Source organism: Balaenoptera musculus, chromosome 2, assembly GCF_009873245.2.
Source record: "Balaenoptera musculus isolate JJ_BM4_2016_0621 chromosome 2, mBalMus1.pri.v3, whole genome shotgun sequence".
Lineage (NCBI taxonomy): Eukaryota > Metazoa > Chordata > Mammalia > Artiodactyla > Balaenopteridae > Balaenoptera > Balaenoptera musculus.
The window spans coordinates 163,445,575-163,469,980 of NC_045786.1; the positions used below are offsets into that span (position 1 = coordinate 163,445,575).

A 24,406-nucleotide genomic window follows, 5' to 3' on the forward strand; every position below is an offset into this window, starting at 1 on the left:
AGACCAGGGCTCGAACCCGTGTCCCCTGCATTGGCAGGCAGATTCTCAACCACTGCGCCACCAGGGAAGCCCTGTTCTTTGGTTTTATTTATTTATTTGGCTGTGCCTCCCACACAGCATGCGGCATCTTAGTTCCCCCACCAGGGATCCAACCCACGCTCCCTACAGTGGAAGGACGGAGTCTTAACCACTGGACCGCCAGGGAAGTCCCGAGTCTTTTGTGTTTTAAATGCAGAACATTAATCTGAAGTCTAGTCAACAGGCATAACTATGGGGGCGGTGGAGGGTAGAGGGAGCCTGAAGAGAGCTGATAATCCAAGGCACATGCTTTGTTTCCAAAAGAAGAATGTAGGATCACTCGTATTGTGAAGTGTGTGTTTTAACTCCCAGCTCTTTTCTGTGTGGGGAAAGATGTAGAAGGAAATGTTATCATCATCCACTTTTTCCAGAAAGAGGGAAGCTAAAGACAAGCTTGTGCCTTTCTAAGCATGAAATCTAGTCCTGCAGATAACACTACACTATATTCTAAGTGGGGATGATTATAGGTATCCAGCATATCACATGACCAGACTCCTGCAAAGTCTAGAAATATTTAATGGAGAAGTAAGCAGTAAAATAAATGCTTTATTCTGGTTGATATTTTAGCCTGAAATTAAGTTATAGGCCACTCTCTATGACACACTGGCCACAATTGCATCCCAGGGTTACAGAAGCTGATGTAGACCACTGCAAAGATTTTGGATTTTATTCTAATGGGCAAAGGGAAGCCACTGGAATGTCTGAAGCAGGAAAATGATGTGATTTGTTTTACACTTGAGATCACTGTGGTGGCTGTATGGAGGGTGAGTTGTACCGGGTTTAGAAACAGGGAGACCACTTAAGAGGCTGTGAATTAGTCTCGTGGAAAACCAATGCTGACTTGACAAAGATTTTAGCAGAGGAGAGAAGTGGCCACACTGAGGATAGACACTGGATGTGGCATCGTCCTGGAATGTCATCAGAGTAAGAACAGTCAAGAGTGTACGCTAGATTTTAGTTTTGAGTAATTGGATATGAATTGGGATGAAGAATACTGGAGGAGAACAGTTTTAGAGGGAGATGAATCAAGAGTTCTCGCTTAGACTTGTTATAGCTGAGATGCTCATTAGACATCAAGAGGAATTGTAAAACAGACAACTGAATATAGGAATTTAGTTTCAAGGAAGCAGTCAGCACCAGAAATACAAATTCAGGGATCATTAGCCTGAAGGTGGCATTATTACCAGAGGACTGGATTAAGTTTCCCAGAGAGAATCTGGTTACATAAGGAAGGAGAGTCGAGGACAAAGCCCCATTTCATCGACACTTTAGGGGTCACAACAAAAGAGCAGGCTTAGAAAACTAAGGAGTGATCAATGAGGTAAGATAAATGTAACTGAAGGTGGTGTCAAGAACCCAAGAGAATAAAGTGTTTTGAGGAGAAATAAAGTGGTTAACTGTGTCAAATTCTGCTGGGAGGGAAAGCAGAATGAGGATAAAGAATTGGCTGTTGGAATCAGCTACATGGAGATCATGGGTGATCTTGGGAAGAATTGTTTCAGAACAGTGATGGCAACAATCCGATATGCAGTGAAATGAAGATAAAATGGGAGGTGGAAAATGTAGCACCACCTACAATAAATTCTTCCCATACATTTTGTCTGAAGCAGAACAGAGGGATGAGGGATAGTGGTAAAGTGAGATAAATGAAGATTTTGGCTAAGATGGGGGATTTTAGGGTATGTTTGTATGCTAATGCATCTAATCCAGTAAAGAGGGAAAGCATGATGATACAGGAGAGAAAGGTGAGAACTGTGGGACAGATGCAGGAGCAAGGTTCTCCAGATGACGGGGGAGAATGGGATGCAGGACATGAGGGGTGAGGGGTGGCCTCTGGTAGCAGCAGAGACACTTCTCATGATGCAACAGGCAAGAAGGCAAAGCACGCAAGTACAAAGGCAAGTGGGGTGGCAGACACGCACAGGAGCGATGATGGAGTGCCTTGCGATCAGTCTTAGTCTTCTACATCAAGTATTAAAGGCACAGCTGAGACCGGAGAAGGAAAGGAGGTGAGGTAGAGTGTTTGAGGAGTGGGAAGAGGTGTGACAAGGTCATTTTTCAGAGTGGGAAAATAAACATACCAGAGAAGAGAGATAGGATTTCTGGGCAGTGCTGAGTACCCACTTGGGACTTGTGATCATGAATTTATACTGAGACCACTTGGTGGAATTTTAAAGTGAGACTGGTGTGCAACTTTTTTCTAGTAATATTCTGCTATTCCAGTGGCGTAGAGGTGGTTTTAAGGAGAGTTGGGATTGTGCAGGAAAGGAAGAAAGAGAAGGGCAAAGAAGTTACAGAAGTATTTATAAGGAGAGACTATGAAAATTATGGTGAAAAAGTTAAGGACGTTGAGGAGTGAAAAAAGTGGTAGAAACAACATATTGAAGTCTCCATGAAATCAAAGAAATGTCAGAGTGTGAGTACTAGGGTAGACTGAAAGAATAGAAGGTAGTGGGCAGAGTGTGAGATGGTTGTAGTGGAGATTTTGGAGACAGCAACAACATCAGAGACAACAAGGTCAAGAAAATGACCACAGAAGTAAGATGCAGGAAAGATCATTGGAGGAGAGGAGGCCTTGAAAGCATGGGTCCATGTGGGTGGTGAAATCCCCAAACATAGTGACAAAAATAAGGTGGAGAGGAAGGCAGGGGTCCAGACGCTAAACTCATCAATGAGTGTGAGTGATGGGAAGGTCATCATAGTCTGCCAACCAAGAAGAGTTAGAGGGAGTAAAGTCTGAGTTCAAAGGAACTGGGCATTCTGAATGAGAAGACAGGAGTAATTATTAATAAGTAGCCCTTAAGGAACAAGGACAATGACCCTTGAGACTCAGGCATGTGACATGTGAGAGGGCCGCAGGGGAAAGAATGTTAACTGGGAGTGGCCAGATTACTCTTTACGGCAAGAAAGTTAAGGGACCATTCTGAGAAAAGATTAGTAGTACAGGGGAATTTGCTGATGACAGACCACAAATTCCAATGAATGGATTTGGGTAGATGGAGAGGGACAGAAGTTTGGGTGAATTTAAAGGAAGTCCAGAAGAGTATGTGGGATAGAGTAACCATAAGTGCCCTGGAGGCTTAGGTTTCTGGTGGTGACATAGAACTGGGGTGAGAGGCATGATGGCGTTAGGAGTGTCATAGACGAGAAAGGTGGGTAATAAATCGAAACTGGAACACATGGGGCTCCTGGATACCTGTTCCCACCATTAACTCCATGTGGGATGAAACCCGGTGGGTGGACAAACCAGGGCCTCACAAAGAAACTGCTAGTTAAGCTTGATACTGTGGGAACTTATTTTCTGCTTTAGCACAGTGGGGGCCAGCTGGGGGAAAAGGTGGTTTCATCTAAAAACAGGTTTCCAAACTGTTTCTTTTCTTGAGACATTGAAGTGATCGGGTGAGTGAGACCCCAAGGAGTCGAGACTGCCCCGTCTCTCCTATGACTCTCAGGGGTGTGGCAGGATGCAGAGACTGGCTCTTTTCCTGTGACTCACAAAAGTAAGGCAGGTTTGGACAGAGAGGAGGAGGGGGCCCTAGCCTGGCATCCGTGGAACAAAGGTAGAAAAGGAGTTTCCATCTGGTTGAGAGAGAGGAAAAAGAGACACAGGTTCTCTAAACTAATTCAGCACAAGCAGGCACTCCAAGCTAGAGGTATCTAAAAGACTGCAAGACATTAGGAATTCAAAGAAATCTGGGGCAAGGCTATCTGTCTATTCCTATACAAGTGCATACTGCTTGAATCTATTACTTTATAATAAGTCATGGTAGGCAACCTATTGTGCTTTTTATTCTTCTTTAAAATTATGTTTGTTATTCATGTTGCTTTATTCTCCCACCTGAATTTTGGGATTGGCTTATCAATTTCCACACACACAAAATACTGCTGTAATTTTTCTTGGACTTGCATCAAACTGATTGATAAACTTGGAGAGAATTAACATCTTTACAATACCAGAAGTTCCTGTTCATGAACATAAAATATCTTTTTTAGTCTTTTTTTTATAGCCTTCATTAAAGTTTTATAATTTCTATACAACAGGCCTTGCAAGTCGTTTTTTGTTTATTTCTAGGTCCCTATTGGGGTTTATTACTTTCTGAATAGGATTTTAAAAATTATAATCTTTAATTAGTCTTTGGTGGAGTGGTTTTTATATATTGTTAATATGTTCCTCAATTCCATAGCACTCCCATATTTGTTCCGATAGTTTGTCTGTTGATTCTTTTGGATTTTTATATAGATACACATATAATCTATGAGTAATAAAATTTTGTTTCTTATCTTTTAATTCTTTTTTTCCCTCATATTTATTAGATTTGGGGACTAGGAGGTCATCAATGACCTAAGAAAAACAAACTAGAACAAGATGATTAGTAATTGAAATGTGTAAGGATGCTATTAAATATTACAACAGTAACTGAAAAACACATGTGTAACAAATAAAATAATGTGATACCTTAGAACAACTTTACCTATTCACATATGGCAGGCATAGAAGATGGATTAGAAATGCAATGAATAATCTCTGGGAGGGAGGAACATATTAACAGAGGGCAGAGTATCAAGGAAATTTGGAGAGACACTAAAGTCACTAGTAACATGACAAAAGTCACAGAGAAAAGTTTATCACACTAGCAAGTAGACAAGGGAAAGTGATGAAGAGTAAGTTCTTAGGTGTTTTTAGGAGACATTTTCACTCCATTACGCCTATGTGTTTAACTTGTACTGCCAGTTAAACATCACTGTAATAAAATACAAAACACCACCTCCAAATTTGAATAAAGCCGCAAACTTACCATCAAGTGTTGTGTTCATAATGAAGCCAAGTAACACTACATCATTAGCACATGGGCACTTTGTCGTTTTGAGATCTACCACATGTGGATATAATTTACCGATGTCGTTTTTTGTCATTACAGTCCCAAGTTTCCACTGAAGAATAGGTTCTGTGGAAATCAAGTTTTGGTGTTTAAGTTGTGGCAGCACTCTTGAAAATAGAACATTACTGTTTTCTTTTTTGTTTTTGTCTTTAAAAAGTTTCTTTTTTAATTTTTATAATTGAAATATAGTTGATTTACAATGTTGTGTTAATTACTGCTGTACAGCAAAGTGACTAAGTTATACATATACATACATTCTTTTTCATATTCTTTTCCATTATGGTTTATCACAGGCTATTGAATATAGTTCTCTGTGCTATACAGTAGGACCTTGTTGTTTATCCATTCTAGATATATCTGTTTGCATCTAGATATATCAGTTTGCATCTGCTAATCCCAAACTCCCAATCCGTCCCTCTCCCACCCTCCTCCCCCTTGGCAACCAGAAGTCTATTCTCTATGTCCGTGATTCCGTTTCTTAGATAGGTTCATTTGTGTCATACTTTAGGTTCCACATATAAGTGATATCATATGATATTTGTCTTTCTCTGTCGGACTTACTTCACTTAGTACGATAATCTCTAGTTGCATCCATGTTGCTGTAAATGGCATTATTTCGTTCTTTTTTATGGCTGAGTGATATTCCATTGTATATATGTACCACATCTTCTTTATCTGTACATCTGTCAATGGATATTTAGGTTGTTTCCATGTCTTGGCTATTGTGAATAGTGTTGCTATGAACACAGGGGTGCGTGTACCTTTTTGAATTATGGTTTTGTCTGGATATATGCCCAGGAGTGGGACTGCTGAATCATATGGTAATTCTATTTTTAGTTTTCTGAGGAACTCCCATACTGTTTTCCACAGTGGCTGCACCAACTTACATTCCCACCAACAGGGTAGGAGGGTTCCCTTTTCTCCACACCCTCACCAGCATTTGTTATTCATAGACTTTTTAATGATGGCCATTCTGACCCACGTGAGGTGACACCTCATTGTAGTTTTGATTTGCATTTCTCTGATAATTCATAACTGCTTTCTTTTATGGGTTTTAAAGGCACCATGTAAAGGAACTGTTCCATTGTTTTAAAAAATGGGTGTATTACCTCACTTTTCATCAGTTAAAAATAGGTTGTCGATTCTTATTTTCCAGAGTAGGAGGAATGAAGTCTAATTTCCTTGAAGGGGGCCTGGCAAGGTCATACTGCAGAAGAGCAGGTGAGGTGGGAGATACTGCTTTGAACATCTTTGGAAAATACAATTGGCCACAGGATCTATCCCTAGAAATGGAGTTGCTGGATCACAGGGTTTGCACATTTATAGCACAGAGAATAACTTCTGCTTTGAGAGGCCACACATTTACTTTCTGTTCACTTTCCCAATCCCATAGAGAGCAGGAGATATATATATAAATAAGAATAAATCTAGAAAAGCAATAGGGAACAGGGAAAGTTGTCATCAGTGGCCAAGACACTTAGAAGGATTTCTGGAAGATACAAAGGAGTTAGGGAGGGACAAACAGGAAAAACTAATCAGAGGTAGGACATCTCCAACCCTTCAATGCAGCAATCTACTCTTAGATATACAAAGGGTTGGAGCTGGATAAAGTCAAATTTTAAAGCATGAGAAATGGGAGGATTTTTTTTTTTCTGAAAAAATGAGAAAAGAGAACACAAAAAGTAAGCCAGGACAGTTTGACAGATTACTGCTGTCCGAATTTCAAAAATAGTCAAAGCACTTTTAAGAATAGAGATACAATCACTCTGTAGCTGTTTACATTTCTGCATCGTGAATCTCCTCCATCTCCTCATCAAACTTTCAATAAAATCTGCTACAAAACCAAAGACTTTAGGTGATATATGCTTCACTTTGTGCAAAGCAAGAAAAGGAGCTAAGTTTCCATCTGTGTTGACATAGTGTAGCACGGCGACAGCCAAGAAGAAGAGACACAATTTATAACCAAACTAATTCACTCTGAAATTCAAAGAAATCTGGGGTAAGGCAGTTGACTTTCCAGGGTATAGCATATGTGTACAATTAATGACCAGATCTTAGAGGACAGGGAGATTTGAGCTTGTATCTGGGACATGATTGCACTGAATCGAAAATGCCTCTTTACCCATGTGGTCTATTTTAAACGTTTTAAGAATGAGGGAGTGATCAAAAGTCTTGACTGCTGAGAAGGTAGAAAGGAGATGGAAAAGTGACCAATGTGAAAGTGACTGGTGATTGTGATTAAGAGCAATTTTAGTGGAGTAGTCTGGACTCCGGATCAGAGATGAGGAAGTAGGGACAATATTTTTCAGCATCTCATTTGAGTTAGGTAATGAAGAAAGATTCCCAACTGTAACTCTAACCTTAATGTTTGATTGCCACTTCCCAATGTTTTCTCCTCACGTCTTCAGCATCTCAGAAAATGATACCACCATCCACTTGATTGCTCAAGTAAGAAATCTAGGATTCATCCTTAATATCTGTGTCCTTCATCCCCAGTCCACCCGGAGGTCATATCAGCTCTACTTCCAAACTGTATCCTGAAGACTCTGACTTCTCACCATCTCCACTGCTCGTCCCACAGCCCAAGTACCCCAGACCATCTCCTGCGTGGACTGTGGTGACAGCTGCCAACCAATTTCCTTTATTCCATTCTTGTCCTCCTTCCTCGACAGTCAGTTCTCTACACAGCAGCCAAAGTGATCTTTTTCACACAGCATAAGTCGGAAATTATCACTTTCCTGCTTAAAATACTCCAGTGGCTTTTCATTATAATTAGCATAAAATCCACACACTTTACTGTGGTCTCTGCCAGTCTCTCTACACTCACCCCACACCACTCTGTCATTTACTGTGCCCCAACGACACTGGCCTCCTCTCTGCAGCTGCAACCTTTAAGAATTATTCATTCTCCACGGTGGCCGCACCGATTTACATTCCCACCAACAGTGCACAAGGGTCCCTTTTCTCCATAGCCTTGCCAACACTTGTTACGTCTTGACTCTACAATAATAGTCATTCTGACAGGTGTGAGGTGAGAGCTCACTGTAGTTCTGAGTTGCATTTCCCTGATGATCAGTGAGGTTGAGCATCTTTTCATGTGCCTGTTGGCCATCTGCATGTCTTCTTTGGAAAAATGTCTATTCAGTTCTTCTGCCCATTTTTTTTTATAAATTTATTTATTTATTCATTTATTTAATTTTTGGCTGCATTGGGTCTTTGCTGCTGCACGTGGGCTTTCTCTAGTTGCAGTGAGCGGGGGCTACTCTTTGTTGCGGGGCTCAGGCTTCTCGTTGTGGTGGCTTCTCTTGTTGCAGAGCACAGGCTCTAGGCGCGCGGGCTTCAGTAGTTGTGGCACATGGGCTTCAGTAGTTGTGGCTCGCGGGCTCTAGAGCGCAGGCTCAGTAGTTGTGGCGCACGGGCTTAGTTGCTCCGCGGCATGTGGGATCTTCCCGGACCAGGGCTCAAACCCGTGTCCCCTGCATTGGCAGGCGGATTCTTAACCACTGCGCCACCAGGGAAGCCCTTTCTGCCCATTTTTAAAATCAGGTTTTTCATTTTTTTATGTTGAGCTGTATGAGTTCTTTGTATACTTTGGATGTTAATGCCTCATCAGATATATCATTTGCAAATATCTTCTCCCATTCAGTAGGCTTTTGGTTTTGTTGATAATTTCCTTCGCTGTGCAAAAGCCTTTTACAATAGCTGATGCAGTCCCATTCGTTTTTGGCTTTGGTTTCCCTTGTGTGAGGAGAAAGATCCAAAAAAATACTGCTACAAGTGATGTCAAAGACTGTACTGCCTACGTTTTCCTCTAGGAGTTTTATGGTTTCAGGTCTTACATTTAAGTCTTTAATCCATTTTCAGTTATTTTTGTATAAGGTGTGAGAAATTAGTCCAGTTTGATTCTTTTGCCTGTAGCTTTCCAATTTTCCCAAAACTAATTATTGATGAAGCTGTCTTCTCTCCCACCATACATTCTTGCCTCCTTTTTTGTACGGTAGATGCATTGAACGCATAAGTGTGGATTCATTTCTGGACTCTTGATTCTGTTCCATTGATCTATGTGTCTGATTTTTAAGCCAGTACCACAGTTTTAGTTACTATAGCTTTACAGTACAACAATTTAAAATCAAGGAGCATGATACCTCCAGCATCTTCTCAAGATTGTTTTAATGCGGAAATATGTATACATATAGCTGATTCACTTTGTGATACAGCAGAAACTAACACAACATTGTAAAGCAATTATACTCCAATAAAGATGTTTAAAAATAAAAGATTGTTTGGGCTATTCAGGGTCTTTTGTGTTTCCATATATATTTTAAAATTACTTGTTCTACTTCTGTGAAAATGCCATTAGTATTTTTTTAAACATCTTTATTGGAGTATGATTACTTTACAATGTGTGTTAGTTTCTGCTGTATAACAAAGTGAATCAGCTGTACATATACATATATCCCAATATCTCCTCCCTCTTGCATCTCCCTCCCACACTCCCCATCCCACCTCTCTAGGTGGTCAGAAAACACCGAGCTGTTCTCCCTGTGAATGCGGCTGCTTCCCACTAGCTATCTATTTTACATTTGGTAGTGTATATATGTCCATGACACTCTTCTCACTTTATCCCAGGTTACCCTTCCCCCTCGCCGTGTCCTCAAGTCCATTTTCTACATTGGCGTCTTTATTCCTGTCCTGCCCCTAGGTTCTTCAGAACCAATTTTTTTTTTTTTTTTTTTTAGATTCCATATATATGTGTTACCATACGGTATTTGATTTTCTCTTTTTGACTTACTTAACTCTGTATGACACACTCTAGGTCCACCACCTCACTATAAATAACTCAATTTCCTTTCTTTTTAAGGCTGAGTAACATTCCATTGTATATATGTGCCACATCTTCTTTATCCATTCATCTGTTGATGGACACTTAGGTTGCTTCCATGTCCTGGCTATTGTAAATAGAGCTGCAATGAACATTGTGGGACATGACTCTTTTTGAATTATGTTTTTCTCAGGGTATATACCCAGTAGTGGGATTGCTGGGTCATATGGTAGTTCTATTTTTAGTTTTTTAATCTTTTTTTTTAATTAATTATTTATTTATTTTATTTATGGTTGTGTTAGGTCTTCGTTTCTGTGCGAGGGCTTTCTCTAGTTGTGGCAAGTGGGGGCCACTCTTCATCGCGGTGCGCGGGTCTCTCATTATCGCGGCCTCTCTTGTTGCGGAGCACAGGCTCCAGACGCGCAGGCTCAGTAGTTGTGGCTCACGGGCCTAGTTGCTCCGCGGCATGTGGGATCTTCCCAGACCAGGGCTCGAACCTGTGTCCCCTGCATTGGCAGGCAGATTCTCAACCACTGCGCCACCAGGGAAGCCCTATTTTTAGTTTTTTAAGGAACCTCCATACTGTTCTCCATAGTGGCTGTATCAATTTACATTCCTACCAACAGTGCAAGAGGGTTCCCTTTTCTCCACACCCTCTCCAGCGTTTATTGTTTGTAGATTTTTTGATGATGGCCATTCTGACTGGCATGAGGTGATACCTCATTGTAGTTTTCATTTGCATTTCTCTAATGATTAGTGATATTGAGAATCCTTTCATATGTTTGTTGGCAATCTGTATATCTTCTTTGGAGAAATGTCGATTTAGGTCTTCTGCCCATTTTTGGATCGGGTTTTTTTTTTTTTTTTTTTTTAATATTGAGCTGCATGAGCTGCTTGTATACTTCTGTCATTGCTTTGTTTGCAAATATTTTCCCCCATCTGAGGGTTATCTTTTCATCTTGTTTATGGTTTCCTTTACTGTGCAAAAGATTTTAAGTTTCATTAGGTCCATTTGTTTATTTTCGTTTTTATTTCCATTTCTCTAGGAGGTGGGTCAAAAAGGATCTTTCTGTGATTTATGTCATACAGTGTTCTGCCTATGTTTTCCTCTAAGAGTTTGATAGTGTCTGGCCTTACATTTAGGTCTTTAAGCCATTTTTGAGTTTATTTTTGTGCATGGTGTTAGGGAGTGTTCTAATTTCATTCTTTTACATGTAGCTGTCCAGTTTTCCCAGCACCACTTATTGCAGAGGCTGTCTTTTCTCCATTGTATATTCTTGCCTCCTTTATCAAAAATAAGGTGACCATGGGTGCGTGGGTTTATCTCTGGGCTTTCTATCCTGTTCCATTGATCTATATTTCTGTTTCATTCCAGTACCATACTGTCTTGATTACTGTAGCTTTGTAGTATAGTCTGAAGTCAGGGAGCCACAATCCTCCAGCTCCGTCTTTCTTTCTCAAGATTGCTTTTGCTATTCAGAGTCTTTTGTGTTTCCATACAAATTGTGCAATTTTTTGTTCTAGTTCTGTGAAAAATGCCATTGGTAGTTTGACAGGGATTGCATTGACTCTGTAGATTGCTTTGGGTAGTATAGTCATTTTCACAATGTTGATTCTTCCAATCCAAGAACATGGTATATCTCTCCATCTGTTTGTATCATCTTTAATTTCTTTCATCAGTGTCTTATAGTTTTCTGCATACAGCTCTTTTGTCTCCTTAGGTAGGTTTATTCCTAGATATTTTATTCTTTTTGTTGCAGTGGTAAATGGGAGTGCTTCCTTAATTTCTCTTTCAGATTTTTCATCATTAGTGTATAGGAATGCAAGAGATTTCTGTGCATTAATTTTGTATCCTGCTACTCTACGAAAATCACTGATTAGCTCTAGTAGTTTTCTGGTAGCATCTTTAGGATTCTCTATGTACAGTATCATGTCATCTGCAAACAGTGACAGTTCTTCTTTTCCAATCTGGATTCCTTCTATTTTTTTTCCTTCTCTGATTGCTGTGGCTAAAACTTCCAAAACTACGTTGAATAATAGTGGTGAGGGTGGGCAACCTTGTCTTGTTCCTGATCTTAGTGGAGATGGTTTCAGTTGTTCACCATTGAGAACAATGTTGGCTGTGGGTTTGTCATATACGGCCTTTATTATGTTGAGATAAGTTCCCTCTATGCCTACTTTCTGGAGGGCTTTTATCATAACTGAGTGTTGAATTTTGTCAAAAGCTTTTTCTGCACCTATTGAGATGGTCATATGGTTTTTATCCTTCAGTTTGTTAATATGGTTTATCACATTGGTTGATTTGCATATTTTGAAGAATCCTGGCATTCCTGGGATACACCCCACTTGATCATGGTGTATGATCCTTTTAATGTGCTGCTGGATTTTGTTTGCTAAAATTTTGTTGAGGATTTTTGCATTTATGTTCATCAGTGATTTTGGCCTGTAGTTTTCTTTCTTTGTGACATCTTTGTCTGGTTTTGGTATCACGGTGATGGTGGCCTTGTAGAATGAGTTTGGGAGTGTTCCTTCCTCTGCTATACCTTGGAAGAGTTTGAGAAGGATAGGTGTTAGCTCTTCTCTAAATGTTTGATAGAATTCACCTGTGAATCCACCTGGTCCTGGGTTTTTGTTTGTTGGAAGATTTTTAATCAGTTTCAATTTCAGTGCTTATGATTGATCTGTTCATATTTTCTATTTCTTCCTGGTTCAGTCTCGGAAGGTTGTGCTTTTCTGAGAATTTGTCCATTTCTTCCAGATCGTCCGTTTTACTAGCAAATAGTTGCTTGTAGTAGTCTCTTAGGATGCTTTTTATTTCTGCAGTGTCAGTTGTTACTTCTCCTTTTTCATTTCTAATTCTGTTGATTTGAATCTTCTCCCTTTTTTCTTGATGAGTCTGGCTAATGGTTTATCAGTTTTGTTTAACTTCTCAAAGAACCAGCTTTTAGTTTATTGATCTTTGCTATCATTTACTTCATTTCTTTTTCATTTATTTCTGATCTGATCTTTATGACTTCTTTCTTCTTGCTAACTTTGGGATTTTTTTCTTCTTCTTTCTCTGATTGCTTTAGATGTAAGGTTAGATTGCTTATTTAAGGTTTTCCCTGTTTCTTGAGGTAGGATTGTACTGCTATAAACTTCTCTCTTAGAGCTGCTTTTGCTGCATCCAATAGGTTTTCGGTTGTTGTGTTTTCATTGTCATTTGTTTCTAGGTATTTTTTTATTTCCTCTTTGACTTCTTCAGTGATCTCTTGGTTATTTAGTAGTGTATTGTTTAGCCTACACGTGTTTGTATTTTTTACAGATTTTTTTCCTGTAATTGATATCTATTCTCATAGCATTGTGGTCAGAAAAGATACTTGATACGATTTCAATTTTCTTAAATTTACCAAGGCTTGACTTGTGACCCAAGATATGATCTATCCTGAAGAATGTTCCATGAGCACTTGAGAAGAAAGTGTATTCTATTGTTTTTTGATAGAATGTCCTACAAATATCAATTAAGTCCATCTTGTTTAATGTATCATTTAAAGCTTGTATTTCCTTATTTATTTTCATTTTAGATGATCTGTCCATTGGTGAAAGTGGGGTGTTGAAAGTCCCCTACTATGATTGTGTTCATGTCAATTTCCCCTTTTATGGCTGTTAGCATTTGCCTTATTTACTGAGGTGCTCCTATGTCGGGTGCATAAATATTTACAATTGTTATATCTTCTTCTTGGATTGATCTCTTGATCATTATGTAGTGTCCTTCTTTGTCTCTTGTAATAGTCTTTGTTTTAAAGTCCATTTTGTCAGATATGAGAATTGCTACTCCAGTTTTCTTTTGATTTCCATTTGCATGGAATATCTTTTTCCATCCCCTCACTTTCAGTCTGTATGTGTCGCTAGGTCTGAAGTGGGTCTCTCGTAGACAGCATATATAAGGGTCTTGTTTTTGTATCCATTCAGCCAGTCTGTGTCTTTTGGTTGGAGCATTTAATCCATTTACATTTAAGGTAATTATCAATATGTATGTTCCTATGACCATTTTCTTAATTGTTTTGGGTTTGTTATTGTAGTTCTTTTCCTTCTCTTGTGTTTCCTGCCTAGAGAAGTTCCTTTAGCATTTGTTGTAAAGCTGGTTTGGTGATGCTGAATTCTTAGCTTTTGCTTGTCTGTAAAGGTTTTAATTTTCTGTCTAATCTGAATAAGATCCTTGCTGGGTAGAATAATCTTGGTTGTAGGTTTTTCCCTTTCATCACTTTAAATATGTCCTGCCACCCCCTTTTGGCTTGCAGCATTTCTGCTGAAAGATCAGCTGTTAATGTTATGGGGATTCCCTTGTATGTTATTTGTTGTTTTTCCCTTGCTGCTTTTAATATTTTTTCTTTGTATTTAATTTTTGATAGTCTGATTATTATGTGTCTTGGAGTGTTTCTCCTTGGATTTATCCTGTATGGGACTCTCTGCACTTCCTGGATTTGATTGACTATTCCTTTCCCATATTAGGGAAGTTTTCAACTATAATCTCTTCAAATATTTTCTCAGTCTCTTTTTTTTTTCTCTTCTTCTGGGACCCCTATAATTCAAATGTTGGTGCGTTTAATGTTGTCCCAGAGGTCTCTGAGACTGTCCTCAATTCTTTTCATTCTTTTTTCTTTATACTGGTCTGTGGTAGTTATTTCCACTATTTTATCTTCCAGGTCACTTATCCATTCTTCTGTCTCAGTTATTCTGCTATTGATTCCTTCTAGAGAATTTTTAATTTCATTTATTGGGTTGCTCATCATTGTTTGTTTGCTCCTTAGTTCTTCTAGATCCTTGTTAAACGTTTCTTGTATTTTTTCCATTCTATTTCCAAGATTTTGGATCATCTTTACTATCATTACTCTGAATTCTTTTTCAGGTAGGTTGCCTATTTCCTCTTTAATTGTTTTTTCTGGTGGGTTTTTACCTTGCTCCTTCATCTGCTGTGTATTTCTCTGTCTTCTCATTTTGCTTAACTTACTGTGTTTGGGGGTCTCCTTTTCACAGGCTGCAGGTTTGTAGTTCCCGTTGTTTTTGGTGTCTGCCCCCAGTGGGTAAGGTTGGTTCAGGGGGTTGTGTAGGCTTTCTGGTGGAGGGGACTGGTGCCTGTGTTCTGGTGCATGAGGTTGCATCTTGTCTTTCTGGTGGGAAGGACCAAGTCCAGTGGTGTGTTTTGGGGTGTCTGTGAACTTATTATGATTTTAGGCAGTCTCTATGCTAATGGGTGACGTTGTGTTCCTGTCTTGCTAGTTGTTTGGCATAGGGTGTCCAGCACTGTAGCTTGCTGGTTATTGAGTGGAGCTGGGTCTTAGCGTTGAGATGGAGATCTCTAGGAGAGCTTTTGCCGTTTGATATTACGTGGGGCTGCGAGGTCTCTGGTGGACCAATGTCCTGAACTCGGCTCTCCCACCTCAGAGGCTCAGGCCTGACACCCAGCCGGAGGACCAAGACCCTGTCAACCACATGGCTCAGAAGAAAAGGGAGAAAAAAAAGAGACAGACAGAAAGAAAGAAAAATAAAATGAAGTTATTAAGATAAAAAATTTAAAAAATATTGTTAAAAATAAAAAAATTTAAAAGTAATAAAAGAAAAGAGAGAGCAACCAAACCAAAAAACTAATCCACCAGTGATAACAAGTGCTAAAAACTATACAAAAACAAACAAACAACAACAACAAAAAAACAGACAGAGAGAACCCTAGGATAAATGGTAAAAGCAAAGCTATACAGACAAAAATCACACAAAGAAGCATACACATACACACTCAGCAAAAGAGAAAAAGAAAAAAAAAAGTATATATATATATAAAGGGAAGAGAGCAACCAAATCAATGAAAAAATCTACCAACAAGCTCTAAATACTAAACTAAGATAAACATAAAACCAGAAACAAATTAGATGAAGAAAGCAAACCCCAAGTCTACAGTTTCTCCCAAAGTCCACTGCCTCAATTTTGGGATGATTCGTTGTCTATTCAGGTATTCCACAAACGCAGGGTATATGAAGTTGTGGAGATTTAATCTGCTGCTCCTGTGGCTGCTGGGAGAAATTTCCCTTTTTCTTTGTTTGCACAGCTCCTGGGGTTCAGCTTTGGATTTGGCCCCACCTCTGCGTGTAGGTCGTCTGAGGGCATCTGTTCCCCACCCAGACAGGACAGGGTTAAAATAGCAGCTGATTAGGGGGCTTGGCTCACTCAGGCTTGGGGGAGGGAGAGGTATGGAATGTGGGGTGAGCCTGTGGCGGGAGAGGCTGGCATGACATTGTAACAGCCTGAGGCATGCCATGTGTTCTTACTCCTCTTCTGTCTTGAAGTTCCCCCACACCATTAGTATTTTGACAGTGATTGCATTGAATCTGTAGATTGCTTTGGGCAGTATGGTCATTTTAACAACGTTAATTCTCGTGTTTTTGATTTTTTTTTAATCCATTCAGCCACTATGTTTTCATTGGAGCATTAAGTCCATTTGCATTTAAAGCAAAATTATTGATATGTATATACTTATTACCATTTTGTTCATTGTTTTCTGGTTTGTTTTGGTTTTTTTTTCTTTTTTCTGTTCCTCTCTTCTTCTTTTGCTCTCTTCCCTTGTGCCTGATGACTACCTTTAGTATTATGTTTGGATTCATTTCTCTTTTTTGTTTATCCATCATAGGTATTTGGTTTGTGGGTACCATGAGGTTCATATATAACAACCTACGTACATGATTATTTACATGATAATATACATGATTATTTTAAGTTGATGATCTCTTAAGTGAGTCTGACCCAGACTCTTTTCAAATTACTGCCTCGCACTGAGACTCAGAGCATGTGAGATTTGGTGTGTGCCCTTTAAGAGCAGAGTCTCTGTTTCTCACAGCTCTCTGGCTCTCCCACACACAAGCCCCACTAGCCGTCAAAGCCAGATGTTCTGGGGGCTTGTCTTCCCAGTGCAGGACCCCTGGTCTAGGGAGCCTAATGTGAGGTTTGGACCCCTTGCTCCTTAGGTAGGACCTCTGAAAGTGTGATTATCCTCTCATTTGTGGGTTGCCTACCTGGGGATGTTGGTCTTGACTATACAGTGTCTCTACGCCTCCCACTCATCATATTTTGGTTCCTTCTTTATTTGCTTAGTTGTGGGAAATCTTTTCTGCTAGTCTTCTGGTCATTCTCATAGATAGTTGCTCTGTAAATATTTGTAATTTTGGTGTGCCTATGGAAGGAGGTGAGCTCAGGGTCTTCCTACTTCACCATCTTGGCCCTGAATCATCATTATTTTCTTAAAGCTACCCAGGTGTTTCTTTCCATAAGATGAAATATTTATTTTTACTCTGGCTTCTACATACCACCATATCAAAGTGGGTGCAAAAGAATAAAAGTAAAAAGGGAAGATGAGGAAAATGAGAATAAATACAAACTCCAGGATGGAGGATTTTTTCTATATACTATGGCTGACCCAAAAATTGGGCTATAGATCAGACAATTGAAAAAGAAAAGCTAGTCAGTTATATTCCTCAGTGCTCATAACCTTAAAATAACCAATTTTTTTATGAAGAAATACAAATGTTCTTACTAAGACTGAGCAAAACTTTTTGCTTGATGGTCGTCATAAAGTAGACTGTGATGCAATAAACAATATCTTCTATAACATCTTTATAGAAGATGCAAAAACTAACTCTATAAAGCCATTGTTTATGATGACCCCCCAATATGGCTACAGAAAACATATATTTCCATATTTCTATAGCACTCTTTGCAGAGCTCTATTAACAATTACCCATGTATATTTAATTCTTTGCCTCATCAGATTGTAAGCCCTTCAAGAGTCATGATCATCTCTTATTTATCTATCTCTAGCACTTAGCACAGAGTCTGGTATATCATAGCTTACAAGGTTTGTTGAAAGAATATTACAAATTTTCACTTCACTTTTATCTACTGGCATTTACCTCGAATACTATCCAACAGTGTTCCTTCAGTAGTATAAATATTTAATCCATGTTGCAAAGTGATCCTTACTAACCATTCTTCTACAGCTGCAATATCTGTTTGAAAACAAAAGGCAAACAATCAGCTATTTTTTTGTATGTCATGTTGGTGAAATTTAAGACTATATGAACATTACCAACCACAATTACCTTTTATTTCCCAATCATTTTGATTGCATTTATATATGTTTTCCCAGCAAACATTTTGATGATAAAATAAGGAAAAAAGAATTATGAAGTTATCTTACCAACACAGCAGTGAACCCAGATAATAGTATTTTAGATTATAATTTTTCTCTGAGAGCTCTTGTAGCTTGGTAAGAAGCAAACTGTTACACTTCAGGTGAAGTGGTATAATATTTTTTGAAAGTAGACCATGATTAACTAAAATATTTAGTATATCAGGAATTCCCTGGTGGTCCAGTGGTTAAGACTCTGTGTTTTCACTGCCCAGGGCACAGGTTCAATCTCTGGTCAGGGAACTAAGATCCACAAACTGCGTGGCATGGCCAAAAATAAATAAATTAAATTAAATAAATAAAATAAATAAAATAAAATAAAATAAATAGTATAAACCCTAGGGCCAACACCAAAAAAATTTTTCAAAGAATAATAAACCAATAGTTGAGACAAAACAGAATCATAAAAAATAATTAATATGGATGAAGACAGAAAAAGAAAAGTAAAACAGAAGAGATAGAATAGAAAAAACCCTAATGGTAGATTTCAGTACAACCATACTAAAAATTGTGTTAAATGTAAACGGCCTAAAAATACTAATTAAAAGACAGATTTCCAGATTAGATGTGAAAATCAAGACTGAAAGATATGCTAACTCTAAGACACCCACTTTAAATACAGAAGCATAACTGAGTTAAAAGTTAAAGAATGGGTGGGCCTGGGGAAGCCAAGGTGATGAACTCAGCCTGGGTGCTGCAGCAGTTGTACCCATAAGTCAAGGCTGAAACCAGGGTGTGCTCATGAAGAACACACCTGACCCGAACAGCTCAGCTGCACAAGCCCTCATGTCCATCCAGGCCTCTAGGTGGATCTGTGCACCACCCTGGCGAGGATATGGATCTTCTAAGTGGCTGCTTAAACAGCTGGTAAACAAGTAGATCAAGTGCTATTTATGCTTCTTGCTGTCACTGCTCTTTATCAAGCAATTCCTGGATTGGGGGAAAGATAATGGTGTGAGAAAATATCCTATATGTTTCTACAAAAGGAGCTTCCTGCACAACTGGCCAACACAATGAGAGAAGTCAATCTTCTGATGGGTAACTTAACTGGCCTTCAGTGTAACTGGTTCAAAGTTGGTATATGCATAGTTTTCTTGAACTTCTGAAACATGAAAATAAGAGCCCTGAGAATCCACAGGTCTTGTATAACTTTCTACAAGTCTTGATAAAAATCACAAATAGAAACAACAATGTGGTTCCTATAATGGTACATGGAGTGATTGAATATAAGGGAAAGTATGGGTTTCATCAGCAGTAATAGCCAGTATTTTCTGGATTGGTTTTATACCAACTGTATCTCTTTCCACATGCATATTAACCAGCACACACTTCTGTTTGGTGGTGATACTAATCCTGCTCATCCTAAACACACAGGAAATATTAATCCCACCTGTAATGTGGCTCATACAGTGAAAGATGTAGATGAGCAGCCAAGAGACTGTGTGAACAGTGTCAACTGGTAGACCCACAGCTGGAAGTTGAAGAGGTCAATGCCAAAGCTCCAGGCAAACCTATTCAGGTAGTTTATGTAACCTCATATCTGTTTCATACGCTATTTAACAACTCAGTGAGAACAACAATAGAACTGCACCAAGAGTTACAGAAAAGAGGGCTATCTGGCTGTTAAAACCTTTGTTACTTTGGGTTAAGAAGACACATCCATTAGATCAGTGACTAAGGTGATGGTACCTATTCTGAAAAATAGCACCATAGTTATTCCACTGATCGAATGTTTATTTTCTCTATATCAGCTGGACATTTTCCATGGAGTCCTTCCTACAGCTACTCCTGTTCTTCCATTAAACTAGTAACTTGAGTAATTTTTCATTGTACCTTGCTGCAGTGTGGTTAGTGCCTGACATAGAAGAGTGCAGTCTCCCTATGGTTCTTGTAGCCTCATACCTTCCACCTCATTATTATAGAGTTGAGTGTCCACAGTCTCTTCAGGATTCTGAACTTCTTCCCCATTCCAGACACAGCAGATACCTACTGTTGCTCTTTGTGACCAAGTATCATGCTTATCTCAGACTACAAATTAGGGCCCAAGGTATTTGGAAGTTAAAGACATCAGTTGAATCTACCTTGATAAGTCAGTATGCCAAGGTCCTTCCTCCCTTATATGCATCTCTCCTCCAATCTCTGGTTTAGATTTATGCCTTCCTCCCCCATTGTGAGGCATCTGTACTTTTGTGTTAGATCACACTCATTGATGCACTGATTTTACTTTAAAATTCACTTGTGTACTTCTATTCTGTTGATTAATGTGTTCTAAAAGTTGTCTTGGGGAAAAAAAGTAAAAGAATGAAAAAATATATCTTATGCAAATACTAATCAAAAGAAAGGTGTAATGGCTATATCAGTATCTGACAAAGGAGACTTCAGATCAAGGTAATATCAAGAATAAAGAGGAAAAATACATATGATAAAGGGATCAATTCACTGAAAAGGTATGACAGCCCTAAATGTGCACATGCCTAACAGAGCTTCCAAATACATGAATCAAAAGCTGATAAAACTGGGGATTTCCCTGGCGGTCTAGTGGTTAGGATTCCTGGCTTTCACTGCAGTGGCTCAGGTTCAATACCTGGTCTGGGAAATGAGATCCCACAAGCTGTGCAGCACGGCCAAAAAAAAAAAAAAAAAAAAAAAACCTAATAAAACTAAAAGGAGAAATAAACAAATCAACAATTATAGTTGGATATTTCAACACTCCTCTCTAAGTAACTGAGTAGTGAGTGAGGATATAGAAAAGCTGAATAACACTATCAACCAACTGACCCAATCAACACTTACAGAGCACTCCAGTGAAAAACAGCAAAGTAAGTATTTTTTTCAAGTGCACAGGGAAGAGTCACCAAACAGGCCATAAAAACCATCTCAACAAATGATCATACAAAATTTGTTCTCAGAACATAATAGAATTAATCTAGAAAAATCAGCAACAGAAAGATATCTGGAAAATTCCCAGATATATGGACATTTTACAACACACTTCTAAATAACCACAGGTCAAAGAGAAAGTGGCATGGGGAATTAGAAAATATTCTGAAAGAAAATGAAAACACATAAAAATTTATGAGATGCAGATAAAGCAGTGCTAAAGAGAAATACATAGTAGTAAAATATTTATATTAAAAAAGATCTCAAATCAATTATCTGAAGCAGGGATTAAAAGATAGTACTGCCTTATAAAGTGTCAAATAGTAAATATTTGGGGTTTTGTGGGCCATATGGTCTCTGTCTCAACACTTCAACTCTGCCATGGTAGCCAACAAGCAGCTATAGAAAACATAAATAAATGAGCACAGCTGTGTTCCAATAAAACTTATTTACAAAAACAGGCAGCAGACCAAATTTGGTCTGCAAACTGTAGTTTGCCACCCCCTGATCTAAAGGTCCCCAACTTAAGAAACTAGAAAAAAAGGAGCAAATGAATCCCAAAGGAAGTAGAAGGATGAAACAGTGAAATCAACGAAATGAAGAACAGAAAAACGATAGTCACAATCAATGAAATCTAAAGATGCTTCTTTGAAAGGATCAATAATGTTGATGAACTTCCGCCAGATGAATCAAGAAGGAAATAAAGATGCAAATATCAATAACTAATATTAGAGATGAAATAGGGCACATCACTATAGACCCTTTAAGGTTAATAAAAGAATGTCACAAAAACGCTTTAGTTACAAATTCAACAATTTAGATGAAATGGACAAGTTCCTTGAAAGATACAAACTGCCGAAACTCACTTCAGAAAAAACAGAAAACTTGAATATTCCCATATCTATTAAGGAAACTGAATTTGTAGTTAAAATCCTTCCCACAAAGAATACTCCATGCCCAGAAAACTCCACTGGTGAATCCCACCAAACATTTAGTGAAAAAAATGATATCAATTCTACAAAAATTCTTCCATAATATAGGAGGGAACTCTTCTCAACTCATATTTATTTATGTATTTCCCTTTTTAGAAATGAGCTTTATTTCAAAGCAATTTAGATCTAAAAGCCTACATACTTACTTTGTCCTCTGACCAGGTTTACCTACCAGTCAGGATTTCAAAAACCGCAAGCAAATCAAACACCTGTGAGATTCTGGGCAGTGCCCACCTTCCTTTCATTTTGGCAATTAAACCAGGACTCCCTTTGAAAGAAGCTTCTGTGCAAAACACCGTATTTCCTAGAATGAGGCTCATTGTTTTTCCACCTTGAATTCACCCACTTAAAAAGGAGACCCAGAAACCCAAGCTTTTAGAACTCAGTCCCAGTATCACCACATAAATCACTTTCATTCTAGCAATTGTACAATTAATAGCCCCCAAATTTCCCTTATTTAACAGAGGGCTTCAAGGCAAGGCAAAATTTCTCGTAACACCCCTGTCTGCATCTGCCAACTGTTTTCCGTGGGAATCAGCAATACTTCACTCTTAAAGTCCTGGAGACGACCCCACCTGGCAATCAGAGCCGGATCCCACTGGGGAGGAATGTAGACAAAGGGCTCCTTGCTGGTCCCAGCACTGCTGTCAGACCCAGAAACAATGAACTTGCTCTGTACTCATAAACACTGTCCAATAAAAAGGCTACCATAAAACTCAGAAGCTAAATTTTCTGCTCAGATTCCTGGATAAAAACGATTTTTAAAAATCTGTGTAATTCAGACCAAAAGATGATTATTTAAAAGAAAATCAAGAAATAGAAACAACTTTCTAGTAAAAGCTTGTTGGAAGACGGATTCCAATACGATAAAAACGATCTAGATAAGTCCTTTTGCCTATGGGGAATGCAGTGTTATCAGCCCCTTACACAAGCCCTCCTGATACTCCTTATAGACAGCATTTCAGTTCAGAAGTCAAAGTGGAAATACCTTTGAAAGGAAAACAGTGATGTGGCTGGAAAACCACGTCCATCTTGGCAAACGTTTTCCTACCCACCATGAGCCTGGGTTTTCTGATAAGGTCACTGGCTTGGCTTTCCCGTCAAAAACATTCTTGAAGTCAGAGGGAACAGAGGAATGGAGACTTGGTGTCTGAGCGCGTGTCTTCCGGGTTCCATATCTGGGGCTCAAGAGCCAACAGCAGGATCCTGTGGGACTCATGGAAGGTTCCCCAGGGTGATGAAGATTCTAAAGTTTCTTAAGCTCAGTATGAACTCAAGTCTGGTATCACCTGTGCTGGGCTCCCTCAACTCCTGCCCAAAGCCCTGTGTGCCCTTGGTTTTCAGCTTAAAGCTGAGCACCGCCCCCAGCGTTCATCATCAGCAACAGCTGAGCAATTCATTTGATAAAGACAGCATTACCAGATACCAAAACGAGATAAAGATATTACAAGAAAATAAAACTCCAGACTGATAACCCCAAGAACCCACTAGCCAAATGAGTCCAGCAATACACAAAAAGGATAATGCATCGTAACTAAGAGTTGTTTATCCTAGGATTGCAAGGCTGGTTGAGAATTCAAAAACGAATCAATGGAATTCTTCATATAATGGGATGAAAGAAGAAAATCCTTATAATCATCTCAATAGATGCAGAAAGAGCATTTAACAGAATTCAACACCAATTCTTGAACTCAGCAAACTAGGAATAGAAGGGAACTTCCTTAACCTGATAAAGGGCATCTGCAAAATACCTACAGATAACATCATACTTAATGAGGAAAGGCTGAATATTCTCTCCCTAGAGTTGGAAACAAGGCAGAGATGTCCTCTCTCACCATTCCTATTCAACATTGTACTGGAGATCCCACTGGCACAATAAGGCAAAGATAAACAAGTAAGTAAGTACGTAAGTAAAGACATATATAAATAAATAAAATGAATCATATTAGAATGGAAGAAATATATAAAATTATCTCTATTTCTAGATGGATGTTTATCCATGTAGAAAATCCCAAAGAACATACAAAAGACTATTAGAACTAATAAGTGAATTTAACAAAGTTGAAAGATACAAAGTCAATCTACAAAAATCAATAACATATTTACATACTATTAATGAACAATTGGAAATTAAAATATTAAAAATAACCATTTAAAGTAATACCAAACCCATGAAATACTTAGATATAAATTTCTTAAAGTATATGCAAGATCTCTATGCTGAAAACGACAAAACCCTGATGAAATAAATCAGAGGAGATGTAAATAAATGGAGAGATATACTGTGTCCATGGACTGGAAAACTCAATATTGTTAAGACGTCAATTCCCCCTAAACTAATCTATAGATTCAATGCAATTCTAATTGAGATAAAAAAAATCACAGCAGAATTTTTTTGTAGAACTAAACAAATTGATTGTAAAATTTACATGGAGAGACAAAAGAACTAAAAGAACAAAAGAAAAAGATCAAAGTTGAAGGGTTAATATTACTCATTATAAGCTTATTATTTATAAAGCTAAAGTAATCAAGTGTGGTA

The 24,406-nt window shown here is 38.6% G+C and overlaps 1 protein-coding gene and 1 pseudogene across 1 annotated transcript in view; one reads left to right on the top strand and one right to left on the bottom strand.

Moving 5' to 3' along the window:
• CATSPERB (cation channel sperm associated auxiliary subunit beta) overlaps window positions 1-24,406 on the bottom strand; it is a 146,168-nt gene that overhangs the window by 100,552 nt on the left and 21,210 nt on the right. Inside the window, exons 6-7 of the mRNA XM_036839547.1 lie at window positions 17,718-17,813; window positions 4,875-5,024 (exon numbers count right to left, since the gene is read on the bottom strand). Of these exons, the coding sequence (XP_036695442.1) occupies window positions 4,875-5,024; window positions 17,718-17,813 (246 nt within the window). The remainder of the gene's footprint in view (window positions 1-4,874; window positions 5,025-17,717; window positions 17,814-24,406) is intronic.
• Window positions 18,737-19,803, top strand: LOC118891177 (annotated as a pseudogene).